General features: G+C 54.6%; 3 protein-coding genes across 3 annotated transcripts; 2 read left to right on the plus strand and 1 right to left on the minus strand.

The window, feature by feature from the left end:
- Nucleotides 1-216: 216 nt before the first annotated feature.
- Nucleotides 217-2,122, plus strand: B0H64DRAFT_391721 (uncharacterized protein). The gene is made up of 6 exons (XM_062803494.1): nucleotides 217-516; nucleotides 620-912; nucleotides 1,004-1,098; nucleotides 1,152-1,281; nucleotides 1,344-1,462; nucleotides 1,523-2,122. Exons 1-6 carry the CDS (start codon nucleotides 427-429, stop codon nucleotides 1,666-1,668), a joined length of 873 nt encoding a protein of 290 aa, XP_062660776.1. The 5' UTR covers nucleotides 217-426; the 3' UTR covers nucleotides 1,669-2,122.
- Nucleotides 2,123-2,541: 419 nt separating this feature from the next.
- On the plus strand, nucleotides 2,542-7,285 carry B0H64DRAFT_320597 (multidrug resistance-associated protein; the record flags this gene model as incomplete). The annotated part of the gene is made up of 3 exons (XM_062800473.1): nucleotides 2,542-2,880; nucleotides 2,947-5,439; nucleotides 5,504-7,285. 3 exons carry the CDS (start codon nucleotides 2,542-2,544, stop codon nucleotides 7,283-7,285), a joined length of 4,614 nt encoding a protein of 1,537 aa, XP_062660777.1.
- Nucleotides 7,286-7,415: 130 nt separating this feature from the next.
- Nucleotides 7,416-8,925, minus strand: B0H64DRAFT_440737 (uncharacterized protein; the record flags this gene model as incomplete). Its single annotated transcript, XM_062806502.1, has 2 exons — nucleotides 7,416-7,706; nucleotides 7,783-8,925. 2 exons carry the CDS (start codon nucleotides 8,923-8,925, stop codon nucleotides 7,416-7,418), a joined length of 1,434 nt encoding a protein of 477 aa, XP_062660778.1.
- Between the last annotated feature and the right edge of the window lie 17,514 nt (nucleotides 8,926-26,439).

A 26,439-nucleotide genomic window follows, 5' to 3' on the forward strand; every position in this document is an offset into this window, starting at 1 on the left:
ATGAAGACAATTCTAGTCAAGGCCTTTTTTCTGTTGAAAAAGGCGCGGTTTTGCCGTTGAGTTGGAGATTTTGGCATGGACCCCGGTCTTGAAGTCACGGGCTAACGAACAAACCAGGGGGGGACTGTACATACATTTAGTGTGAAAGGTAAGGTACCGAATCTCTGAATCTCACTCCGCCCCGTCGGGTGTCCGAATCCTTCTTTAAATCTCACTCAGCGGGGTAACTCCACGTGTACCTAATCTCCCTGTAATCCGTGGGTACTTCGTATTAATTAACTCGTTGTCAACATCTGTCGTGTGAAGACTGAAGACCGAGGACTCAACTCCTCGTGCATCCATCTCTTGCCAAATCCACTCCTACCCTATCTTCCCTTCGGTACCTACTTTACCGACCTTGCCCGCCTGGAGCCTCTCAATTGCAAAATGGTCGCGGCGTTGCAACAACCAATCTTCCCTTCCGCCTCGTCCGTCCCCAAGAGCCGTAGTGAGGCACCCAGGGTTGTTCTTTATTCAGTAACTAAGCGCCCAATCCTAACATTTATTTGCATGAGGGTGCTACGGCACTGCGTACCTCGGTACATGTAAACACTAAAACAGTAAATTAACAAGGTGGCAGGCATTCCGTGATAATTTCCATCTGACAACATGGGTTGCCCTCGGTGCACTCGTGCAGGGCATCGCCTGTCTTGTCCTGCCCGCCCGCCATGCTCTGCTGCCAATCGTCTTCTTGCTGCTGCAACGGTTGGTGCGCACAATCATGATGGCAAATAGCATCATCCCAGACACGCAAATGGACGGTGTCATGATGGGCAAGTTCACGGCTCAGATCCCCGGCACCGACGGCTGCCCACCGACGCAGCCTGCCGAGCAAGATATTGTCGTCATCCTCCTCGCCACACGATCAAACCAGTGAGTAACTCCCTACCTGGTGCACCGGCAGTGGGACGTACAATTAGCTACCTTTGGGGGCAGAAGCTGACCGTAGCACTGTTATATGCAGCCCTCTGGGACTCCTCGCCAAAGGCTATCGCGATATGGGAGTTCACATGAAGGCCATGCTCACAGAATTACACGAGGACGGGGAGCAGTACGGGTGTAAGCACGCTAGACCGTCGGGTACGCTTCTATGACTAACTAGGCTCTGACAGTCCTGGGACAAACATCATGGGTATCAACGAACGAGCGCTATAGCAACAACCAAACCATGATCCTCTGCTACTTTCGGTCTATCGAGGGCCTGCACGCCTTCGCTCATGGGCCCATCCACCGCAAGGCATGGTAAGTAATCATCCCCTTGATGCTACGACATGGCCTTAAGGAACGCTAACATTCTGCTCGAGGGACTGGTGGAATACCATCACCAAAACGCACCCTTACCTGAGCATCATGCACGAGGTCTACCACGCACCCAAGGGGCACTGGGAAAACATCTACATCAATAACCATCTCACCGGGCTTGGTATGCATCTCCAGTGACTGACCTTCCTCTGTCTGCATGCTGACAATAGGCCGGTACTAGCGAATACCACGGCGAGGATGACGGTAGATGGCCAAGCCACCAGGCCCCTCTTCGACGCACGTCGAGGGGGCCTCCGAACACAACTCGGGCGTTTGGGACGTTCGGATGGGGCCGAGGATGAGCAGTATGGCGAGAACTCGTACTAAAATGGCTGACCAACCCAAAATCTGGGACTGGCTTCGGTGCCCAAGTGGTGTCGTGTCATTGGGCTCGGGAATGGTTAGTGCGCTCCAGGAGCCCAGTCCACCGTGGCTAGCTCATAAGTGGGAAACGCTAAGTACCTTATGTTGGGATGTGGCATGCCCCCTGAGCCGTTGTCGATGGAAACGATGATTAGGTTATAACTATGATCAGTGTTTCGCAACGGCGGAAGCGTTGTTGTGTTCTTCAACGTACAATTGCTCTGCTCATCTCGCTCGCATCGACTTTAAGTTTAAAGGAATCTTGCTAGGAAATCGTGCCAGGAGGGTTTTATGATTCCATCTCGCAGCCGTTGTCCATAAAACCGCCATAGTCAAACTGTCAAGCTTCATCGGTCAAACCGGTCGTCCTCCAACCCTTGCGACTTGCTTCAATGGACCAGCTGGTTAGGTACCTGGACCCACGGCATATAATCACACACCGTAATTGCAGCGAGTTATCCGAAGTTGCGATCAATGATCGACGCCCAAACTAGACTTGTCGATCAATCATCTCGTGGACGACCATTTCCTATCCAGTAAGGTTTTGCCATCGCTGAAAACAGGGTTCGTCTGAGACAGGACAAGCATTCGAGTCTCTCACGACGATCCTCTGGTCGATGCAGCCGACTTGTGATTCACCCACTTGGCCTCCGGGTCCCGCTGGGAAACTGCACATGTCTGGTGCTCACGGCACCATTCCACTGCAAGCGTGAGTTACGATTACACGTGGCACATCCATCTTTTGTGTTCCCCAGAAGAAGTTGAAATCCAAGCATCGGTACGAAGTATGACCTAGCTCTAGGTGACATTCGGAATCACAGCAACTGGCCATCCATAATGGAGGCGTCATCAAGTTCAGCGTCAGAACCGTTGCTGGTTCCCAGCTTCGCCGCCTTGATCCTGGCTCATCTTCTTGGGGTTCCCGCCGCTCTCGGGATTGGGAAGCGCCTTTCTCGCCGTGGGACCCTCAAATACCACCGGCCCGATAGTTATTACTCGGACGAGGATGGCGAGGCAAGCGACGAGTCGTCCCGGTGTTTCTCGAGCAAGTGGCAGAGTGTGACGCTTGTCATTTCGTCCGTTATCGGACTGGTTGCCTCTCTCGCTCTGCTGCTGTCTTCCTCACGAGCAAATGGCCATCAGATGGCGTCCTTGGCCGCGCAAAGTGGCATCTGGGTGAGTTAATCGAGATGCTCCAACCGGGTGTGTGAGGCCGCGAGTCCGGGCTAACGAATAATGTAGACTTCCGTTGCCCTTCAAGCCGCGGCTTTATATATCGAACGTTGGCCGACGGAGCGTTTCAGGCTGAGCAACTACGTCCTTTGGACCGCCGTGTTGACGTTGTTTTCCCCAGCGTTGAGCATCGTCAGCCTTGTCGTCCTCGGCGATGCGGCAACACGAGGGAGGAGTATGACGCTGCAGGTGCCAGTGGCCGCACAAGTGGCCGCAGCGTTGATTTGTATCGTCTGCAGCTCGCTGATTCCGAGACGTCCGGACGTGTTTCACAACGGGAGGCGCGTGGACAGACAAGCCACCACCTCCGCCTTTGGTAACCTCAGCTTCGGATGGGCAGCCGATCTTTTGGGGCAAGTCGCACGGAATCCCGACTTGGGGCTCCAAGACCTCCCCGAAGTTTCGCATGCTGCGCGGTCCGACGTGCTCCTCGCTCGCCTCGAGCAACAGCGGGCCAAGGGACGAGCGACTCTCTGGCGACTCCTCCTGGCAACGCACCGGGGCCCCCTCCTCCGTCAGACGATTCTCGGGGTTGCGTCTGCGCTTGTAAGCTTTGGACCGCAGGTTGCCCTATTTGGCCTTCTGAGGGGGTTGGAAGGCGGAGATGGGGGTGCCCGGACGGGTCCAGGCAGTGGTCTGCTATCACCGTGGCTTTGGGTTCTCGCATTGGCAGTCGCCATGGTTCTAGACTCAGTACTTGGTGCCAGGCTTTCATGGATGGCCCAATCCGAGGCGGGCATACCTGTCCAAGCCGAGCTCGTCGGCATGATCTTTGCAAAGTCCATGAGGCTGAGAGACTCGGCCCAGTCGTCGCAGCCGCAGAGCAATGTGGACGAAGGCAAGGGACAACGGGGCACCGGGCAGCGCAGCGTGGTCAACTTGGCCGCCGTTGATGCGCGACGTATAGCCGAGTTCGCCTCGTCGCAATATATGGTCCCCGATTCCCTTACCCGGCTGCTGGTTGCGTGTGGCCTCCTGTTTCGCCTCCTTGGCCTGAAGAGCCTGTTGGCAGGTTTGGGGGTTACCATTCTCGTCGCTCCTTTAAACAGTTTTCTCACAAGAGGATTGGGCCGAATTCAGGGCAATGTCATGACTGCGACAGATCGTCGGACCTCCGCCTTGGCCGAGTGCCTCCAAGGGATTCGCCAGGTGAAGTTCTCAGCGCTCGAAAGCCAGTGGGAGTCACGGATTCTCGCTCAGCGAGAGGGGGAGCTTGCGTCGCTTTCGACCGCCGTGAAGTATCGCGTGGCCCTCATCTCGGTGTGGGTGTTCTCCCCCATCATCGTGTCCGCCGTCTCGCTCACCGTGTACTCTTTGATACACGGGGACTTGACGGCCGCGGTTGCCTTTACAGCCATGTCCATTTTTGCCAACCTCGGCACTGCCTTGTTCAGTATGCCGGATCTCTTGGCCAAGGCAACCGGTGCGGCAGTTGGCGTCCGTCGCATCCAGACCTTCTTGAAGTCTCCCGAAAAGAAGAACACGGCCACCGCAGGTGTCGTGCATCCCATTTGCCTCCGAGATGCTACCATTTCGTGGCCAACCTCGGATGATGCAAAGCCTCGTTTAGATCGGTTCCTTCTCAGGCGCGTCAACCTGACCTTCCCGCCACGGGGCCTGACTCTGATCGCAGGCAGGACTGGTAGCGGGAAGACGCTCCTCTTGACGTCGGTCCTTGGCGATTGCAACATCGTGTCCGGTACCGTGAGCGTCCCCTCGCCGCCAACGGCAGCGGACCGACACGACGAGCTCGCCAGCCCCGCAGACTGGCTTCTCGACACGGCACAGGCCTATGTCTCGCAGAACCCTTGGATCGAGAACGGTACGGTGAAGACAAACATCCTCATGGGCCTCCCACACTTCGAATCACGTTATCGCCAGGTCCTATTCGCGACCAGTCTCGAAAAGGATCTGAACATGTTCCCTGACGGCGACCTCACCGACATCGGGGCCAACGGGGTGAACCTCAGCGGCGGCCAGAAGTGGCGGATAGCGTTTGCCCGCGCCTTATATTCCCGTGCTGGGACGCTCGTAATCGACGACATCTTTAGCGCCCTGGACGCACACACCAGCCGCCACGTCTTCGAGCATGGACTCGTGGGGGAGATTGCAAACGGGCGGACCAGAATTCTGGCAACCCATCACATCGGCCTTTGTCTTGGGCACGCCGATTATTGCGTGGTACTCGAGCAGGGACATGTCCAACACGCGGGTAGCGCCGAGACACTTGTCAAGGCGGACCTGTGTTCCCATCTTGGCTTGTCGCGCGATGACAAGGGCCGAGATCAGAAGTCGCGCTATCGACGTGACGGACCTAGTGACGCCACAGGCCATAGGAGAAGCGCCACGACTTCCACCAAGTTTGTCCAGGATGAAGGACGAGCAACGGGATCCATGTCCTGGGCGCTGTATGGAAACTATATTGGGAGAAGCAGGAGAGCCTTCCTATGGGCTCTTGTCCTCCTCGCCTCTGTTGCATATACCTTTTTCGTCATTGCCCGTGTAAGTCTATTCCTTCCGGCATCTCACCCCTTTTACGAGGTTGACTCTCTGACTTTCTATTTAGTCCTTGTGGATGGCTTTGTGGACGGGATCGAATGCCGCCAACCGACAGCCCGAGCACCATGCGTCATTTGTTTCAAGTCAACGCCCCCCTTCTCCTCCTCCCTCGGACCTGACTAACTCCAATTCCTCGACCCATCAGTTGGATAAGCATATCTCCTGGTACATCAGCATCTACGTGGGAATATCGATTGCTACTTGTATCATGGGCACAGTTCGGGTCATGCTCCTCTACTACGCCGCTCTTAGCTCGTCCAAAGGCTTGTTCGAGGACCTACTCTACACGGTCCTCCGGGCGCCGATGAGGTGGTTCGACAGGGTCCCACAAGGCCGAATCATGAATCGGTTTGTTGCAGACATGTCGCTCCTCGATAGCAGGCTCGGCCTCGATCTTCTGGTCAGTGTAGGAAGGTCCCTGGAGATGGTGGGAGTCGCAGTCACGGCGGTGGTCGTCTGCCCGGTGCTGGTGCCTCCGGCCATTGCTTTCCTGGCAATCTGCGCCTATCTAGGATCCGTCTACCTCGCGGGAGCTCGCGAGATAAAGCGGCTGGAAAGCGTCGCGAGCAGCCCCATTCTTGAACAGTTCGGGTCCTGCACCAGGGGCCTGGCGACCATCCGGGCCTTCGGCTTGGTCGAGAAGTACGTCCGACTGATGCACGCAAAGGTAGACGACCGTTCTAGGGCATCTTGGAACCTCTGGCTATTGAACAGCTGGATGACGCTTCGCCTGACCCTTCTTGTCGCCCTCTTCTCAACCGTGACGGCGAGCGTCGTCGTCGTGCGCATGGAGAGCATCCCGGCCTCGGCAGCGGGCTTGATCTTGACCCTCGTCTTCCGCTATAACTCCCTGATGGTAACCGCTATCAAGCAGTGTGCAAACTTGGAGATGGATATGAACGCGGCCGAGCGCGTTGTCGAGTATGCCGGCGTGGCGACCGAGACCCAAGGGGGAAAAGAGGCCCCGGCAGCGTGGCCAACCGAGGGCCGCCTGGAGGTGGAGGACTTGGTCGTCGGTTATGCTCCGGAACTCGCCCCTTCGCTGAACGGACTGTCCTTCACTATCCTCCCCAACCAACGAGTCGGCATCGTGGGGCGCACCGGGGCCGGCAAGTCGACGTTGGCGTTGGCCCTATTCCGCGTCCTCGAGGCACGCAGCGGATGTGTCCGCGTCGACGGCGTCGACATCTCCACAATCAGACTGCACAACCTGCGCAGCAAGCTTGCCGTAATCCCACAGGACCCCGTCCTGTTTTCAGGTAGCTTGCGGGCCAACTTGGACACGTTCGGCGAACATGACGACGTGCGGTTATACGAAGCGCTAGAACAGGTATCCCTGGTACGGCCAACGGAGGAACAGGAAGAGAAGGGTGTGTTTCCGGCCCTATCTACTCCCGTATCAGCGGGTGGCCATAACCTTTCCCAGGGCCAGCGGCAGCTCATCTGCCTGGCCCGAGCCGCACTATCGCGGTCTAAGATCCTGGTACTGGACGAGGCGACATCAGCCATCGACATGGAGACAGATGCCTTGATCCAAAAATCGTTACGGTCCCAATTTGGCGGCAACTCGACAACCATGTTGGTTGTTGCCCATCGTCTCAGCACCGTCGCCGATTTTGACTCCATCATCGTGATGGACGCAGGGAAAGTGGTCGAGTTTGGCAGTCCACGGACACTGATGGGAATTTGTGGCGGCAGTTTTAGGAGTCTGGTTGAGAACAGCGGTGAAAAGGAACGGTTGCAGCAATTGATTTTCGAATCTCGCCCAGAGGGGCTGGGACTGAAGTGACCTAGCGGTGGGAAATACGTATAGTTTATCTTGTAGTACAAATATCTATGGACCAACTTTCTTCTTCATATCTACCTAGGTCCCTCGCGCGTAACAAACCCAGACTCATGACATCTAGAACCCCTACGAATTAACTCGACGCAATGGTGTACGAGGCAAGCCCGAGCTGCGGGTGTTTCCGCATATACTCCGTTGCCGCATACTCCAACTCCCGCTTTAAGACTTTCCCAGTGACCGTCAAGGGCCAACTCTTCATGCCGAGCTGCTCAAGTGTCAAAACTGTACCCAGGCAATAGCTGGAGCCTACAGCATTGCTGAAATATTCCCTCATATCGCCCTGACTGGTCCCTTCGGGGAGGCGGTCGACAATGGGGTAGGGCACCTCGCCGTTCATTGGAGAGGGGAGCCCGATTACTTGTGTCTTTTGGCAGTTATTAGCATGCGTCACGACAAAGGAGGAACAGGCCTCGCGAAGAGAGGGTAGGATAGGAACATACCTGGACATTGAATCCGGTGCTGAGACAGGACTCGATCATGTGCGGCTGGATGATGCCAGTCACATTCTTGATGAGATCTTTCTTACGGCCCACGACATAGACATATCCGGCCTTGTCAATCACACCAATGTCGCCCGTCTTGAACCAGCGGCCAAACCCATCCTCATAAAAGCTCTCACTGCCACCCTTATCGCCCGGGCGCATGTGAAAGTACCTTTCAATTGTGGCGTCGCTGCCAACATGCAGCTCCCCCGCCTCACCTAGCCCAGCGACAAGCCCCTTCTCATTGACAACCCTGACCCTGGTCCCAGGCATCGGGATCCCGCACGAGGCGACGCCGTCGTGATCGGGGACGGGGTTAGGAACACCGCCGGGCCATCCGAACAAGCCTGTCACCTCGGACATGCCGTATCTAGACGTGACGACGGTACCGGGGAGCACCTCGTGAGCCTTGTTCACAAAGTCCTTCGTGACGAGCTCCCCGGAAAGACCAACACACCGTCGAGAAGCGACCTTTTCGACCGAGAAATCGCGGTTCTCCAACAGTATGCTAAGCTGCGTCCGCATCATGTTGATATCGGTGATCCGACAGGTCTCCATGGCGCGGATGACGGCGGTCCACGAAAAGTCGGGGCTGGGCAGGACGGCAGTGTTGCCGCTGTTCCAGAGGAGATACGGCGCCGTCGATGCCAGCGAGGCGAAATTCCCCCCAAGGACGACCCCGACCGTAGAGCCAGGGCGAGGGTCCCTCATGGTTGCCGTGCTGGCGGCGAGGTTCTTGACCGTCTTGGCCACGCCCTTGGCCGCCCCGGACGAGCCGCTCGTGAAGAAGATCTGCACCACGCGGTCGAGGCGGTCATCCACCGCGGAGGCATCCACGGTGCTCTCGCTGTCGGTAAAGGACATCTCGGCGACATCTGCCAGGCTAACCCACCCAGGCCGTGGCTCGCTCAGGCGCGACAGGCACAGGCCCAGAAAAGAGCGCGGTGCCTCCCCGGTCGTGCTCGCTGACTGGACGACCGCCCTGGCATCGTCGGCGAGCCGAGCGGCGGCTTCGTCTTGCACGACAACGACGGCAGGCATCATGTCGAAGGAAGCGCGGAGGTCTGCCTCGCTTTCGGGCAGCCGGAGGACGTGCGCCATCTGGTTGACGACGGTGAGGCATCGCAGAGTGTGGGACTCGCGATAGTAGAGTCGGTGGGAAAACGTGTGTGGAATGTTGTGTGTGGGAGGAAAAGCTAGCTAGCCCTGCCACTACGGGAGGATGTGGGCGGTTGCCCTGTACGTGAGGTGGGCCAGGGAAGGCCCCACCTCTCACACCCCTCTACAAACGGCTACATACCTCCTCCCAACTACTGAATATAGAAGTCTAGATAGTTTATATGGTATTAAGGCTCTACGCCTCCCTCAATGGATCCCGTAATACCTCAGTCCTTCTACGGAACCTCCTATAATATTATCCCCAATATCTTGACGAACTGTATATATATCTTATACTCTAATAGTTTCGTTAATCTATCGGCAACTATATTCGTTCTTTTAATATAGTTAACGGTAAATCGTCCCTCTTTAACCTTCTCGATAATCTACTTATATCGAATATTAAGATATCTTATTTATACTATATTTAACGGGTTTATTACCGTTATCCGGGTGTTCTTACTATCAGTTATTACTATATATGGTACCGGCTGTTCGGTACTGTAATCCTTTAGTATCTTGGCTACCTATTGCGTTGCTAAAGCGGTAGGGGTAAGGTTTACAAATTCAGCCTCTATTGTATTTAGGGTAATGAAGGTTTACTTTTTTGTTTTCTATAGTACTAGGCCTCCTATAACGAAGACGATATAGCTGTTAGTTAACTATTATTTAAGTAAATTGTTAGTGAAGGAGGTATTAGTAAATGCCTTTATTATTAAATTGTTAATTGTTATTGATCTGTTAAGTTCGATCCTAAGTGCGATAGTTCCGTTTAAATAATGGTAAAGATGCTGGAGAAGCGAGATATACTCCTCCGAAAGACCGTTATTAGCTTTATATAATTACAATACAGTATATATAATATTAGGGTATGAACCAATCGTTAGTTAGTTAAGGCTTCCTATCTTTTATTAATAAGGTGTCTTTTCGTTATTAAGTGGCTCCTATAAATGTAGAAGTTTGAAGTATAGGCGCTATAGGGTTTGTATAGGATTGAGGTTGTTGATACTGTATTGTTTAAGTATCGCCTGTAAGTATGTTTCCTATAATAAGAAGATCTTCCTCTATTATTAGTTATAAACGATATTAAAGCTGAGGAAACGTTTAACTTCGCCTAGTTCCTTTATATTGAAACGAGCCTTTAGCCTGTTATATATAGTATTAATAATATCGATAGTTGGTACCGAGATTAAGATATCGTCTACGTAGAGGATAACTAAGGCGCTGTTTTCTTTATAGTAAAAGAGATAGAGGTTAGAGGGCATTAACTTATATCCTAACAACTCTATAACTGGCTTTAATATTGTAAACTAGTATAGTGGACTTTATCTTAAACTGTAGAGAGCTTTCTTTAGTCTATAAACTTTGCCCGGGGGCTTCCTGTCACGGATATGCCAACATGTGGGGCCCAAGGCACGGGACGCCCCGGGCCAGTCAAACCAATCAGGGATGCAGCAGGGTGATCAGTGAGCTCAGTCGCCAAGCAGACTGAGCACAGTGAGCACCGCGATCCCAATCACCAATCAGGATGAACAGGACGTTCTAAGTGATCAGTGTGATCAGTGTTCAGAGGAACTGAGCACACTGAGCACTCAAGAATTAGACAGGTATATAGTCACTCGTCCTGGAGAGCTCTGGGAGTTCTCCAGTTAGCAATCACAACTACAGTTCGCTACAAGCTCGAGAGCCTACTGTTGAGACAAGTCTTTGTTGTGCACCCTTTGGCTGCACCGAACCTACGCACCCTTGAGAGAATACCTTCGACCGATACTGAACCCTAACAGGACGGGTCCAGAGACAGGTTCGTCACACGTTGCTAACTCCCTTTGATCTGTTACAGTTCAGGCTCGAAGGTAAAACGACATGGCAACTCAACCGACGCCGGGCCAGATCACGGCCGCGCTTCAGAGAGTCACCGAACGACTCGACGAAACTGAAGAAGAGCTTGCGAAGACCAAGGCCAGCAACGCGGCATTGGCAGCCCGACTTGCGGCGACCGAGGTCCACACCAAGGACCCGGCCAAGACGAAGGTCAAATTGGAGCAACCCGAGAAGTACGGGGGCGACCAGGAAGCCTTGCCAGGTTGGATCACGGAGATGCGGAACTATCTCGACCACAACTCGCACCAGTTCGCCACTGAGGAATCCAAGACCAGATACGCCGCCACCCGACTCAAGGACAAGGCCCTCAAGTGGTTCACGGGAACACTGAGTGATTTCCTCGGCGGAGCAATCCACAAACCCTTCACCAAAAAGGTCTTCGAGAACTACTCCGAGTTCGAGAGTGAGATTCAGAAGGTGTTCGGCGACAAGGACGAGAAGTTGCACGCCCAGGAACGGCTAGGACGGCTGAAGCAGACTAGGTCAGCCACCGCCTACGCCACGATTTTCCGACAAGACTCCATGAAGGCAGAGATAGACGACGAGGGGCTGATGCACCTGTTCTACGGAGGACTGAAGGAGGAGGTCAAGGACGAGCTCTACAAGGAGAGCCGACCTGACACGCTCGACGAGTACATCGCCATGGCTGTCAAGATTGACGACCGACAGTTCGCCCGCAAACAACAGAAGAAGGGCAGCGAGACTCAGCGATCCGCAGGCTACCACAAACCCAACGACAAAAAGAAACGCCAGCACCAGAGCACGTCGTACGGCACTCACTCGGGACCCATGGACGTCAGCGCTGCCCAGGCACAATGGGCAGGAAAGAGAGATGGTGCCAAGGACAAATCAGGCATCACTTGCTACAATTGCGGCAAGAAGGGTCACTTCAAACGCGACTGCCGCAGCAAGAAAGAGTGGAGACCGGTTCCAGGGAAGGAAGCTGCCACCATCGACCAAAACACGGTCGGAAGAAGAACCCGGTTTCTGGAGGTCGCAGCCGCCAGCTACACGCAGGACGACCTCGAAATCGACATTGACCGAGTCATCGAGCAGGACGATGAACTCACCGACTCGGATCAAGAAGACTTGATGAGCAGCAACCACCAGGAGGGAAATGACACCGCCCATCACGCTTTCATCGAAACGGATGACGAGGGAGAACTGGCTCCCCCGCGGCACATCCGACAAGTCGCTGAGGACTGGGGCATCACCCTGGTTCAGCAAGAGGACGGGCAATGGCGAACCCACGAGGGTGAAGGAGGAGTCAGCCCGAACCTCATTTTTCTGCAACAGAAGGTCCTAAGCCAACGGCAAAGGATCGAGGAGTTGTCAAGAGAGAAAGAAGAACTCGAGCAACTTCTCCAGAGAAGGAACGACCAGTACGGACGACTTTGCGCGGAACTCGATTTCGCCAGGGAACGAGTCCAAGAGATCACCGAGGCCAACAACAGGGCCGGGGATCACGTCGAAAAGACATTAAGAGAGGCACAGGCCTTGCAGGACGACATCCGCCAGGCACTTCCGCACCACACACCGTGGGATGGACCCACCGAAGAGGCGGAAGGATACGAAAACGGAGTACGATACCCCGAGCAACTTTTCGACTACGCACAGGAACAGAATGCGGCGAAAGGAAGAAAACAGCAGAGCTGGGAAGAATACTGGACGCGACATCAGCACATCGTGCGCGCCGGGACGACAAACCTCCGACCTTGAATGGTGGGGTTTCCGGGGCGAGAACAACACGGAGGGATTCCAGTTGTTATCAGAAGACCACGAGCGGGTGGACCCACGAAAAGAAAGTCACATCTACCTGCCCTGGTTCCAGTGCTATCGCGCACGAATGTCGGTACCACTTCCAGGACAAATTTCGCAACAGTTTCTGGCCCACAAGAGGAAGAAAAGGGGAATGCAACCCCTACCCATCAGATGGGTATACGACAGCGGCGACGCTCCCGCAGGCATGTTGTGGGACACCCAACGCACTCACGAGGGCAGGCTGAGGGTTAAACCCAAGGCAGCCTGGCCCCGACGCTGTATGGCGGGCGTAGGAGTCAACGAATGCCGAAGCGCAGACTGCCTATCCACACGCCGACGAGAAAATCTGGGGATACATGGAACAGCAATCCCAGAGGAAGCCACACCAGAGGACGAGAGCGTCCCGAAGGAACGAGAGGCGCCCAGTTGAGGCATGGGCGGCCCAATGGCTCCAAGAACACCAGACGATTGACGCCGCAAGCCAAGGTGCGGACAGGGACGCCTTGAAACACCACGAGAGCTTGGGAAACGGCTCAGGGCCCTCCGAGGGGCCCGGAAACCTCTAACTCCACAACAACGGAGACAGGCTGCGCAGTACAGGAAGAACTGGCGTAAACAAAAGCCTTACAACGACCTCCCAGCAGACGAACACGAAGTAGCTGCTGTACGAAGCACCAAGCCAGACAACAGGCTCTGGATCACAGCGCGATGGGGGAAATTCGAAGGCCCTCGCGTTAGTGGATGGAGGAGCGCAGATGGACCTCATTGCGCCCACATTTGTGAATCAACTCAGGATCCCATGGAGGATCAAGAAGCAACCACACGTCGTCAAAGGACCATTCGACACGCAATGGGTACGACGAGAAACAGAACCACTCGACATCGAGGTGGAAGGGAAAACCACCCAAGTGGTGTTCGACATCGTGAACATGGGACCAGAGAAAGACATGATTCTCGGGCGCCCATGGCATGAGGATTACGACCCAGACATCAGTTGGAAGGGAGATGGCCATCTGCGACCGCGGGAACAGCGGGAGCATCCGACCAACTCGATGGGAGAACGCGCAGAACAGGAGCCACGGGAGAGCAGCGGGTCAGAACGAACCCCCTCTACGGGCCCACCGCAGGAAGCAGCCAGTGCAGAACCACGCACTCTGGAGTCCGGAAGAAGCGGCACACGACGAAAGAAGCAGGCACGGGAGGAACGAACCATCGCCGTCGTCTCAGTCGACGAGCACGGAATGCTCAAACACGAACAATGGGTCAATCAGCTCGAAGCGGCAAGCATCGAGCTGGCAGCAGAAGAAGTCAGGGAACTCGAAGCAGCGAGCATCGAGCCTGGGAACAACAAGTTCGCGTACTACGAGGGTACAGCGAAGAACGCAAAGACGGGGCAGATCCCAGACGACTACAAGGGGCACCCGGCGTTCACGGCAAAACATCTTGCAGGGCTACCAGACCACGGACCTTGGGATCACGAGATCAAACTCAAGGAAGGAGCCCAGTTGAAGTTTTTCAAGGTGTACCACACCAACGAGAAGCAAGATGCAGAGTTGAGGAGTTATCTCGAAAAGAATCTCGAGATAGGACACATCAGACCATCGACATCTCCAGCAGGCTACCCAGTCCTCTTCGTTCCAAAGAAAGATGGGAAGCTCAGGATGTGTGTGGACTACCGACAGTTGAACAACGAGACGGTGAAGAACCGATACCCGCTGCCACTGATTTCGAGGCTTCGAGATCAGCTGTCAGGAGCACAACACTTCACACGACTCGACCTTCCAACAGCGTACGCCCACATCCGCATCAAGGAAGGAGACGAATGGAAGACGGCTTTTCGGACACCCTACGGGCACTACGAGTACCTCGTCATGCCGTTCGGGTTGACCAACGCACCAGCGACATTTCAAGCCGCTATCGACCACGCAATACGACATTGCCTCGATAAATTTGCAGTCTGTTACCTGGATGACATTCTCATCTACTCCAAGACACTCGAAGAGCACAAAAACACGTGCGGCAGGTGCTGGATGCACTGCACGAGCACAAGTTGTCAGTCAACAAAGACAAGAGCGAGTTTCATGTCAAAAAGACAGTATTTCTGGGTTACGAGATCTCCCCAGGATGGGTCAAGATCGAACCCGAGAAACTGGAAGCTGTCAGGACGTGGCCAACACCGACGAACGCCACAGAGGTCAGAGGATTCATCGGATTCGCCAACTTTGTCAGGATGTTCATCAAGAACTTTGGCAACATCGCGAGACCCCTACACGAACTCACGAAGAAGGATGCCACATTCCAGTGGAAGCAGGAGCACGAGCAAGCTTTCCAGCGGATCCGCGATGCGATCATCGCCGACCCGGTGCTCATGCTGCCTGATCCAAGCACACCTTTCGAAGTCGAGGCTGATGCTTCGGACTTCGCGATCGGAGGACAACTTGGTCAGAGGGACAAGGACGGCAAGCTTCACCCAGTTGCGTTCTGCTCCAAGAAACTCGAAGGACCAAGGCTTAACTACCCGATCCACGACAAGGAGCTTCTCGCAATCATCGAAGCATTTCAGGAATGGAGACCATACCTCAGCGGCACGACACACGAAGTCCAGGTGTACACGGACCACAAGAACTTACGATACTTCACCACCACCAAGGTGCTGAACGGACGACAGACTCGATGGGCAGAATTTCTGTCCGAATTCAACTTCACGATCCACTACAAGAAAGGCTCAGAGAACGCACGAGCGGACGCCTTGAGTAGGAGAGCGGATCACCACGACAACACATCTGAAGTCTCACCACCATTGCTATATCAGCAGACAGACGGATCCCTACGGCACGCTTCCCAACCGACTGAAGACTACGAGATCGCAGCGCTTCAGCAGCAGTCGGAAGATCCTGAAGGCAGGCCTCTGCAACCGTTTGTAGAATGTTGTGCGACTTTCAGGGAACAAAGATTGGAACGAGACTTCCAAGGAATCATCGCGGAAGACGAGCGCGATGCATGGCAAAAAGAGCCAGAATCCAAAATCGCGGGATTGCGACTTGAAGGAACGAGACTCTGGTACCACGACAAGGCCTACGTCAGGCTTGGTGACCAAAAGGAGCTCATTCGAAAGATCCACGAGTCGAGACTCGGAGGACACATGGGAATCGGCAAGACAATTGCGAAAGTCAAGCAGAACTACGACTTCCCAGGAATCAAGCAGACGGCAGAAGGGGTCCTGGCGGAATGCGACCTCTGCAAACGAAGCAAACCAGGACGACACAAGCCGTACGGGCTATTGCAGCCACTGCCAATCGCAGAACGACCATGGAGTTCGGTGACGATGGACTTCATCACCAAACTGCCAGTCTCCAAGGACTCGGTAACGGGAGTGGAATACGACAGCATCCTCACAATGGTGGACAGACTCACCAAGTGGAGCTACTTCCTCCCTTACAAGGAGACATGGTCAGCAGAACAACTCGCAGACGTGATCTATCGCAACATCACCTCGGTCCACGGATGGCCGGAGGAATGGATCACGGACAGAGACACGAAGTTCGCATCAAAGTTTTGGCAAGCTCTGATGACGAAGCTGGGTACGAAGAGTAAGCTTTCGACTGCTTATCACCCACAAACGGACGGACAGACGGAACGACTCAACCAGATCGTTGAACAATACCTACGGTTGTACGTCAACTTCCAGCAGGATGATTGGGTCGAGCTGTTGCCAACGGCACAACTCGCCTACAACACCACCGTCACGGAGACCACCAAGGTCACGCCATTCTTCGCGAATTACGGCTACGAAGCAGATTTGCGACAAGGGCCCGATGTTTCGGTGCCCCGAGCGGCAGTCAAAGCCGACAAAATGAGCTCGCTGCACGCGATGCTCAAGGAAGAACTCGAATTCGTACGAACACGGATGAAGAAGTTCTACGACAGGAACAGGCTCGAGGGACCTCGCCTAGAAGAGGGGGGCAAAGTTTACCTCGTTTCTCGAAATCTTCGCACGAAGCGACCAAGCAGGAAACTCGATTTTCGCAAGATCGGACCGTTCAAAATCGACAAAAAGATTTCGGAGAACAATTACGCACTCGCGTTACCCTCGACAATGCGACTACGGACCAACGTTTTCCACATCTCACTTCTGGAACCAGCGCCCAAGGGCGCACGACTCGACAAGGACGCCGAGGCAGAAGACGAAGAGGAGGAATGGGACGTTGAGGAAGTCCTAGATTCACGCATCACGAAAGGACAGTTGGAGTATTTGGTCAAATGGCTGGACTTTGGCCCAGAAGACAATTCATGGCAACCAGCTACAAATCTCAACTGCCCCGAGAAACTTCAGGAGTTCCACCAGAGGAACCCGGATCGACCAAGGGAAACCCCGCAGACAAGTCGACCCCAGCGAGGAAGGGGTCGTCCGAAAAGAAACTAGCATAGTCAGCACGAGGACGAGAAGAAGCAGGAGAGAGAGGGGGCACACCTTTGACCCCAGGAAGGACCCAGGGGAGAAGCGACAACGGCACTCGAAGACGGCTGCGCGACGGCAGCCTCGCGGCGCTCTTGCTCCTCCAGCACCCTCCCCTCCTGGTCAAACATCCGGCGTGCCTGATCCTCCAAGGACTGGTGTTGACGGCGCAAGCGGTCAACCCGCGCGAGGGCGGCGCCTAGGGCCTGATCGGCCTCTTGACGCTCCTTGTCCAGTTGACGTTTCTGCAGGACCAAGCGTTGGAAGGCGGAACTATCGTAACCGAAGGAGTCACAATTGTTATTGTGCACCTTGGCGCATGCGGTGCAGACGTCGTCCTCAGGAGGCACGCGGCAATCAGGAATGTTCTTTTCTTTGCAACGAGAACAACGGGCCATTTCAACGGCAAACTCGTCTCGGGCGGATGCGCGATCGCGGCGGCGATCAGTACTGGATTTCTGCGATCGTTTCTTTCGCACACGGTTAGGAGGCATGATGGGTAGAGGCGCAGAAAGAAGGGAGACACCCACCCCAGGACGAAGGGAGGAGGACTAGCCGGCTCCTTATGACAAGAACCACGGAAGGGAATAAGGTCGTCGGGACGTCGACCGCGGAGGAGGGGCATCGTGTCACGGATTAGGCCCAACGCGGTCTTGGCCTGCGGGATGCGGGACGTCCCGGCCAATCATTTAAGGGTCCAACGGCCAATCGTTGCGACAAGTGAAAGCGCTCCCGACGCTCCCTCTCGAGGAAGGGAGCACGGGGAGCACTCGCCGCACTCACTGCTCACGACGCTCCCATCGCTCCTCGGGAGCATAGGGAGCAGAGGGATCAACACGTTAGATAGCAGTATATAGTCACTCGTTCTGGAGAGCTCTGGGAGTTCTCCAGTTACCAATCACAACTACAGTTCGCTACAAGCTCGAGAGCCTACTGTTGAGACAAGTCTTTGTTGTGCACCCTTTGGCTGCACCGAACCTAAGCACCCTTGAGAGAATACCTTCGACCGATACTGAACCCTAACAGGACGGGTCCAGAGACAGGTTCGTCACATAGGCCCTTAAGGTAGTAAGAAATTACATTTATTATAACTCTGCCGTTAGCGATATAATCTTCAATAATTTAAAGTAGTTTATAGAACTTTATCCATTAGCGCATCCCAATATATATCTTTATATAGATAGAAACTTCGCAAAAGCTACCTATATCGGTATAGTAGTATTCGAAACAACTCTGTGACGAACCTGTCTCTGGACCCGTCCTGTTAGGGTTCAGTATCGGTCGAAGGTATTCTCTCAAGGGTGCTTAGGTTCGGTGCAGCCAAAGGGTGCACAACAAAGACTTGTCTCAACAGTAGGCTCTCGAGCTTGTAGCGAACTGTAGTTGTGATTGCTAACTGGAGAACTCCCAGAGCTCTCCAGAACGAGTGACTATATACCATCTAAGTCCCAGGTATCTCTGTACCTGTCCTGTGTGTGGTAGCTCATGGTCGCCCGTCTACCCAAGTCTACCCGTGGTAGCTCGTGGTAGACTGCGATCCAAGGCTACCGCTTGTCCCGGGTAGCCAGCGTCCCTGGGCTACCCAACGGGCCCCCGCGTCTTGGCTTCCCAGCCGATTGGGAGGGCAGTCCTGCTGCGCCCCACGCGGTCCCGTTATATGGTTGGTTCGTGACACGATGCCCCCTCTCCATCATCTCTCGCCCCGAGAGATGCCGCACTTCCTCTTGAAATACGCGCCAACGTCCACTTCCTTGCTAGTGAGTATGTTTCCTTGACCTTATCGCAGTCCCTTGGCCATGATGGCTAATCGTCTGGGTAGCGCTCGCCGCGACCTGCAACGTGAACGCCAAGTTCTTGCCGCGGAAATTGATCGTTCTGGTTACGAAGTCGCCATGCCTTGCCAGCGGTGTTGGGATGCGAAACCGCGAAAGCGATGCATGATGCTGGAGGATGGGAGGAAGTGTTCGAACTGCGTCAAGATGGGTAAGAAGTGTAGTGGGCCAAACGTGGCCGACACTCGTAAGTGACATGGTTTTTTTTTTTTTTTTTTTGCGTGTGTGCTGATCGTGGTAGTTTTGTCAAACCTTTCTGAACAAGAGAAGGTGGCGAAAGAGATTGAGGCGGTGGAGCAAACGCTTGCCGAAGCTTTGAGCCGTTTGTCGCGCCTGCGCGGCCAACAGCGGTCTCTTCGGGATCGTGGTGTTGAAGTGTTTCGTCGTGGGATGGAGCGTCTGGAAGAGGAAGAGGACCCTCCTTCCCCTGCGCCCATGTCTCCCACACAGCAGTTGGTTGGCCAGGTGCAGACGGCGGGTGGTGTCGATGTGTTGGACTGGGAGGCCATTGGCACCTCCTCTCGTGATCCACCCCCTTGGCTACAAGGGTTCGTTTGTTCCCTCCTCCCCTTGGTTCCGTACTGACCGTCTTAGTTTCTCCCTGGACGACCCTTTCCTCGCCGGGGTCGACTTGTCCGCGGGGCTTCCCTTGGTCGATCCGGGTTCCTCTGGTGGAACTCCTGAAGTTTCTCGGGGCAGTTGAGATTTGTAGCTGGTTGCCATGAATTGTCTTCTGGGCCAAAGTCCAGCCATTTGACCAAATACTCCAACTGTCCTTTCGTGATGCGTGAATCTAGGACTTCCTCAACGTCCCATTCCTCCTCTTCGTCTTCTGCCTCGGCGTCCTTGTCGAGTCGTGCGCCCTTGGGCGCTGGTTCCAGAAGTGAGATGTGGAAAACGTTGGTCCGTAGTCGCATTGTCGAGGGTAACGCGAGTGCGTAATTGTTCTCCGAAATCTTTTTGTCGATTTTGAACGGTCCGATCTTGCGAAAATCGAGTTTCCTGCTTGGTCGCTTCGTGCGAAGATTTCGAGAAACGAGGTAAACTTTGCCCCCCTCTTCTAGGCGAGGTCCCTCGAGCCTGTTCCTGTCGTAGAACTTCTTCATCCGTGTTCGTACGAATTCGAGTTCTTCCTTGAGCATCGCGTGCAGCGAGCTCATTTTGTCGGCTTTGACTGCCGCTCTGGGCACCGAAACTTCGGGCCCTTGTCGCAAATCTGCTTCGTAGCCGAAATTCGCGAAGAATGGTGTGACCCTGGTGGTCTCCGTGACGGTGGTGTTGTAGGCGAGTTGCGCTGTCGGCAGCAGCTCGACCCAGTCATCCTGCTGGAAATTGACGTACAACCGTAGGTATTGTTCGACGACCTGGTTGAGTCGTTCCGTCTGTCCGTCCGTCTGTGGGTGGTAAGCGGTTGAGAGCTTACTTTTCGTACCCAGTCTCGTCATCAGAGCCTGCCAAAACTTTGATGCGAACTTGGTGTCTCTGTCCGTGATCCATTCCTCCGGCCAGCCGTGGACCGAGGTGATGTTGCGGTAGATCACGTCTGCGAGTTGTTCTGCTGACCATGTCTCCTTGTAAGGGAGGAAGTAACTCCACTTGGTGAGTCTGTCCACCATCGTGAGGATGCTGTCGTATTCTACTCCCGTTACTGAGTCCTTGGAGGCTGGTAGTTTGGTGATGAAGTCCATCGTCACCGAACTCCATGGTCGTTCTGCAACTGGCAATGGCTGTAGTAGCCCGTACGGCTTGTGTCGTCCTGGCTTGCTCCGCTTGCAGAGGTCGCATTCCGCCCGGACCTCTTCTGCCGTCTGCTTGATTCCTGGGAAGTCGTAGTTCTGCTTGACTTTCGCAATTGTCTTGCTGATTCCCATGTGTCCTCCGAGTCTCGACTCGTGGATCTTTCGAATGAGCTCCTTTTGGTCACCCAGCCTGACATAGGCCTTGTCGTGGTACCAGAGTCTCGTTCCTTCAAGTCGCAATCCCGCGATCTTGGATTCTGGCTCTTCTTGCCATGCATCGCGTTCGTCGTCCGCGATGATTCCTTGGAAGTCTTGTTCCAATCTTTGTTCTCTGAAGGCCGCACAGCATTCTACAAACGGTTGCAGAGGCCTGGCTTCGGGATCTTCCGACTGCTGCTGAAGTGCTGCGATCTCGTAGTCTTCAGTCGGTTGGGAAGCGTGCCGTAGCGATCCGTCTGTCTGTTGATGTAGCAATGGTGGTGAGGCTTCAGACGTGTTGTCGTGGTGATCCGCTCTCCTACTCAAGGCATCCGCTCGTGCGTTTTCTGAGCCTTTCTTGTAGTGGATCGTGAAGTTGAATTCGGACAGAAATTCTGCCCACCGAGTTTGTCGTCCGTTCAGCACCTTGGTGGTGGTGAAGTACCGTAAGTTCTTGTGGTCCGTGTACACCTGGACTTCGTGTGTCGTGCCGCTGAGGTATGGTCTCCATTCCTGAAATGCTTCGATGATTGCGAGAAGCTCCTTGTCGTGGATCGGGTAGTTAAGCCTTGGTCCTTCGAGTTTCTTGGAGAAGAACGCAACTGGGTGAAGCTTGCCGTCCTTGTCCCTCTGACCAAGTTGTCCTCCGATCGCGAAGTCCGAAGCATCAGCCTCGACTTCGAAAGGTGTGCTTGGATCAGGCAGCATGAGCACCGGGTCGGCGATGATCGCATCGCGGATCCGCTGGAAAGCTTGCTCGTGCTCCTGCTTCCACTGGAATGTGGCATCCTTTTTGGTAAGTTCGTGCAGAGGTCTCGCGAAGTCGCCAAAATTCTTGATGAACATTCTGACGAAGTTGGCGAATCCGATAAATCCTCTGACCTCCGTGGCGTTCGTCGGTGTCGGCCACGTCTTGACAGCTTCCAGTTTCTCGGGTTCGATCTTGACCCATCCCGGGGAGATTTCGTAACCCAGAAACACTGTTTTCTTGACATGAAACTCGCTCTTGTCCTTGTTGACTGACAATTTGTGCTCGTGCAGTGCGTCCAGCACCTGCCGCACGTGTCTCTTGTGTTCTTCGAGTGTCTTGGAGTAGATGAGAATGTCATCCAAGTAACAGACTGCAAATTTATCGAGGCAATGTCGAATTGCGTGGTCGATAGCGGCTTGAAATGTCGCTGGTGCGTTGGTCAACCCGAACGGCATGACGAGGTACTCGTAGTGCCCGTAGGGTGTCCGAAAAGCCGTCTTCCATTCGTCTCCTTCCTTGATGCGGATGTGGGCGTACGCTGTTGGAAGGTCGAGTCGTGTGAAGTGTTGTGCTCCTGACAGCTGATCTCGAAGCCTCGAAATCAGTGGCAGCGGGTATCGGTTCTTCACCGTCTCGTTGTTCAACTGTCGGTAGTCCACACACATCCTGAGCTTCCCATCTTTCTTTGGAACGAAGAGGACTGGGTAGCCTGCTGGAGATGTCGATGGTCTGATGTGTCCTATCTCGAGATTCTTTTCGAGATAACTCCTCAACTCTGCATCTTGCTTCTCGTTGGTGTGGTACACCTTGAAAAACTTCAACTGGGCTCCTTCCTTGAGTTTGATCTCGTGATCCCAAGGTCCGTGGTCTGGTAGCCCTGCAAGATGTTTTGCCGTGAACGCCGGGTGCCCCTTGTAGTCGTCTGGGATCTGCCCCGTCTTTGCGTTCTTCGCTGTACCCTCGTAGTACGCGAACTTGTTGTTCCCAGGCTCGATGCTCGCTGCTTCGAGTTCCCTGACTTCTTCTGCTGCCAGCTCGATGCTTGCCGCTTCGAGCTGATTGACCCATTGTTCGTGTTTGAGCATTCCGTGCTCGTCGACTGAGACGACGGCGATGGTTCGTTCCTCCCGTGCCTGCTTCTTTCGTCGTGTGCCGCTTCTTCCGGACTCCAGAGTGCGTGGTTCTGCACTGGCTGCTTCCTGCGGTGGGCCCGTAGAGGGGGTTCGTTCTGACCCGCTGCTCTTCCGTGGCTCCTGTTCTGCGCGTTCTCCCATCAAGCTGGTCGGATGCTCCCGTTGTTTCCGCGGTCGCAGATGGCCATCTCCCTTCCAGCTGATGTCTGGGTCGTAATCCTCATGCCATGGGCGCCCGAGAATCATGTCTTTCTTCGGCCCCATGTTTACGATGTCGAACACCACTTGGGTGGTTTTTCCTTCCACCTCAATGTCGAGTGGTTCTGTTTCCCGTCGTACCCATTGCGTGTCGAATGGTCCTTTGACGACGTGTGGCTGCTTCTTGATCCTCCATGGGATTCTGAGTTGATTCACAAATGTGGGCGCAATGAGGTCCATCTGCGCTCCTCCGTCCACTAACGCGAGGGCTTCGAATTTCCCCCATCGCGCTGTGATCCAGAGTCTGTTGTCTGGTTTGGTGCTTCGTACAGCAGCTACTTCGTGTTCGTCTGCTGGGAGATCGTTGTAAGGCTTCTGCTTGCGCCAGTTCTTCCTGTACTGCGCAGCCTGTCTCCGTTGTTGTGGAGTTAGAGGTTTCCGGGCCCCTCGGAGGGCCCTGAGCCGTTTCCCAAGCTCTCGTGGTGTTTCAAGGCGTCCCTGTCCGCACCTTGGCTTGCGGCGTCAATCGTCTGGTGTTCTTGGAGCCATTGGGCCGCCCATGCCTCAACTGGGCGCCTCTCGTTTCTTCGGGGCGCTCTCGTCCTCTGGTGTGGCTTCCTCTGGGATTGCTGTTCCATGTATCCCCAGATTTTCTCGTCGGCGTGTGATAGGCAGTCTGCGCTTCGGCATTCGTTGACTCCTACGCCCGTTAGACAGCGTCGGGGCCAGGCTGCCTTGGGTTTAACCCTCAGCCTGCCCTCGTGAGTGCGTTGGGTGTCCCACAACGTGCCTGCGGGCGCGTCGCCGCTGTCGTATACCCATCTGATGGGTAGGGGTTGCGTCCCCTTTTCTTCCCTCGTGGGCCAGAAACTGTTGCGAAATTTGTCCTGGAAGTGGTACCGACATTCGTGCGCGATGCACTGGAACCAGGGCAGATAGGTGTGATTCTCCTTTCGTGGGTCCACCCGCTCATGGTCCTCTGGCAGCAACTGGAATCCCTCCGTGTTGTTCTCGCCCCGGAAACCCCACCATTCAAGGTCAGCGGTTTGTCGTCCGGTGCGCACGATGTGCTGATGTCGAGTCCAATATTCTTCCCAGCTCTGCTGTTTCCTTCCTTTCGTCGCATTTTGCTCCTGTGCGTAGTCGAAAAGTCGCTCGGGGTATCGTACCCCGTTTTCGTATTCTTCCGCTTCTTCGGTGGGTCCATCCCACGGAGTGTGATCCGGGAGTGCCTGGCGGATGTCGTCCTGCAAGGCCTGTGCCTCTCTTAATGTCTTTTCGACGTGATCCCCGGCCCTGTTGTTGGCCTCGGTGATCTCTTGGACTCGTTCTCTGGCGAAATCGAGTTCCGCGCAAAGTTGTCCATACTGGTCGTTCCTTTCTTGGAGAAGCTGCTCGAGTTCTTCTTTTTCTCTCGACAACTCCTCGATCCTTTGCCGTTGGCTTAGGACCCTCTGCTGTAGGAAGGTGAGGTTCGGGCTGACTCCTCCTTCACCCTCGTGGGTTCGCCATTGCCCGTCCTCTTGCTGAACCAGGGTGATGCCCCAGTCCTCAGCGACTTGTCGGATGTACCGCGGGGGAGCCAGTTCTCCCTCGTCATCCGTTTCGATGAAAGCGTGATGGGCGGTGTCATTTCCCTCCTGGTGGTTGCTGCTCCTCAAGTCTTCTTGATCCGAGTCGGTGAGTTCATCGTCCTGCTCGATGACTCGGTCAATGTCGATTTCGAGGTCGTCCTGCGTGTAGCTGGCGGCTGCGACCTCCAGAAACCGGGTTCTTCTTCCGACCGTGTCTTGGTCGATGGTGGCAGCTTCCTTCCCTGGAACCGGTCTCCACTCTTTCTTGCTGCGGCAGTCACGTTTGAAGTGACCCTTCCTCCCGCAGTTGTAACAGGTGATGCCTGATTTGTCCTTGGCACCATCTCTCTTTCCTGCCCACTGTGCCTGGGCAGCGCTGACGTCCATGGGTCCCGAGTGCGTGCCGTATGACGTGCTCTGGTGCTGGCGTTTCTTTTTGTCGTTGGGCTTGTGGTAGCCTGCGGATCGCTGAATCTCGCTGCCCTTCTTTTGTTGTTTGCGGGCGAACTGTCGGTCGTCAATCTTGACAGCCATGGCGATGTACTCGTCGAGTGTGTCGGGTCGGCTCTCCTTGTAGAGCTCGTCCTTGACCTCCTCCTTCAGCCCTCCGTAGAACAGGTGCATCAGCCCCTCGTCGTCTATCTCTGCCTTCATGGAGTCTTGTCGGAAAATCGTGGCGTAGGCGGTGGCTGACCTAGTCTGCTTCAGCCGTCCTAGCCGTTCCTGGGCGTGTAACTTCTCGTCCTTGTCACCGAACACCTTCTGAATCTCACTCTCGAACTCGGAGTAGTTCTCGAAGACCTTTTTGGTGAAGGGTTTGTGGATTGCTCCGCCGAGGAAATCACTCAGTGTTCCCGTGAACCACTTGAGGGCCTTGTCCTTGAGTCGGGTGGCGGCGTACCTGGTCTTGGACTCCTCAGTGGCGAACTGGTGCGAGTTGTGGTCGAGATAGTTCCGCATCTCCGTGATCCAACCTGGCAAGGCTTCCTGGTCGCCCCCGTACTTCTCGGGTTGCTCCAATTTGACCTTCGTCTTGGCCGGGTCCTTGGTGTGGACCTCGGTCGCCGCAAGTCGGGCTGCCAATGCCGCGTTGCTGGCCTTGGTCTTCGCAAGCTCTTCTTCAGTTTCGTCGAGTCGTTCGGTGACTCTCTGAAGCGCGGCCGTGATCTGGCCCGGCGTCGGTTGAGTTGCCATGTCGTTTTACCTTCGAGCCTGAACTGTAACAGATCAAAGGGAGTTAGCAACGTGTGACGAACCTGTCTCTGGACCCGTCCTGTTAGGGTTCAGTATCGGTCGAAGGTATTCTCTCAAGGGTGCTTAGGTTCGGTGCAGCCAAAGGGTGCACAACAAAGACTTGTCTCAACAGTAGGCTCTCGAGCTTGTAGCGAACTGTAGTTGTGATTGCTAACTGGAGAACTCCCAGAGCTCTCCAGAACGAGTGACTATATACTATCTAGGTCCGTAGGTACCTTCGTACCTATGCCTCCTGGATCGTCTTATCCTCAAGACGATCCATCCTGGATCGTCTTATCTATTCCACGATCCCATGGATCGTGAATTCTCCCACACGATCCGCTTCTTATTGGCTGACGCTCCCATCCTTGACGATTGGCTCGGGGCGTCCCGCGCCCCGCTTCCGTGCGTCTGGCACAGTGATCATGACATCAGTGCTGTTGTAAAGTACTTATTTATTAAGATATATATAGTCTCCTCGGTACTATATTGGAGGGCTTTAAAGACCTTCTAATATAGCTTCTAGGGGTCGATATCGTCCGGCTTCTAGCCGATGTATATTATGTGCGATATTACTGTTGCCTTCTTAATGGATACCGTTAACAGTTTAAAGATATCCTGTTGATCCGTCTTCTACTAGCGCTACTCGATAGTAGTAGCGTCCTTAGGTTCGGGAATATCCTTCTCGAAGTATCGGAAGA

The sequence above is a fragment of the Chaetomium fimeti genome (genome assembly GCF_033439085.1).
Source record: "Chaetomium fimeti strain CBS 168.71 chromosome Unknown B0H64scaffold_3, whole genome shotgun sequence".
NCBI lineage: Eukaryota > Fungi > Ascomycota > Sordariomycetes > Sordariales > Chaetomiaceae > Chaetomium > Chaetomium fimeti.

What these genes read in the sequence shown, in the direction of transcription:
- B0H64DRAFT_391721 (XM_062803494.1), top strand. Translation starts at nt 427, where the DNA reads ATGGTCGCGGCGTTGCAACAACCAATCTTCCCTTCCGCCTCGTCCGTC. An exon ending in CTCGCCACACGATCAAACCA is followed by an intron (nt 913 to 1,003) that starts GTGAGTAACTCC and finishes TGTTATATGCAG; the next exon opens with CCCTCTGGGACTCCTCGCCA. An exon ending in CCCATCCACCGCAAGGCATG is followed by an intron (nt 1,282 to 1,343) that starts GTAAGTAATCAT and finishes ATTCTGCTCGAG; the next exon opens with GGACTGGTGGAATACCATCA.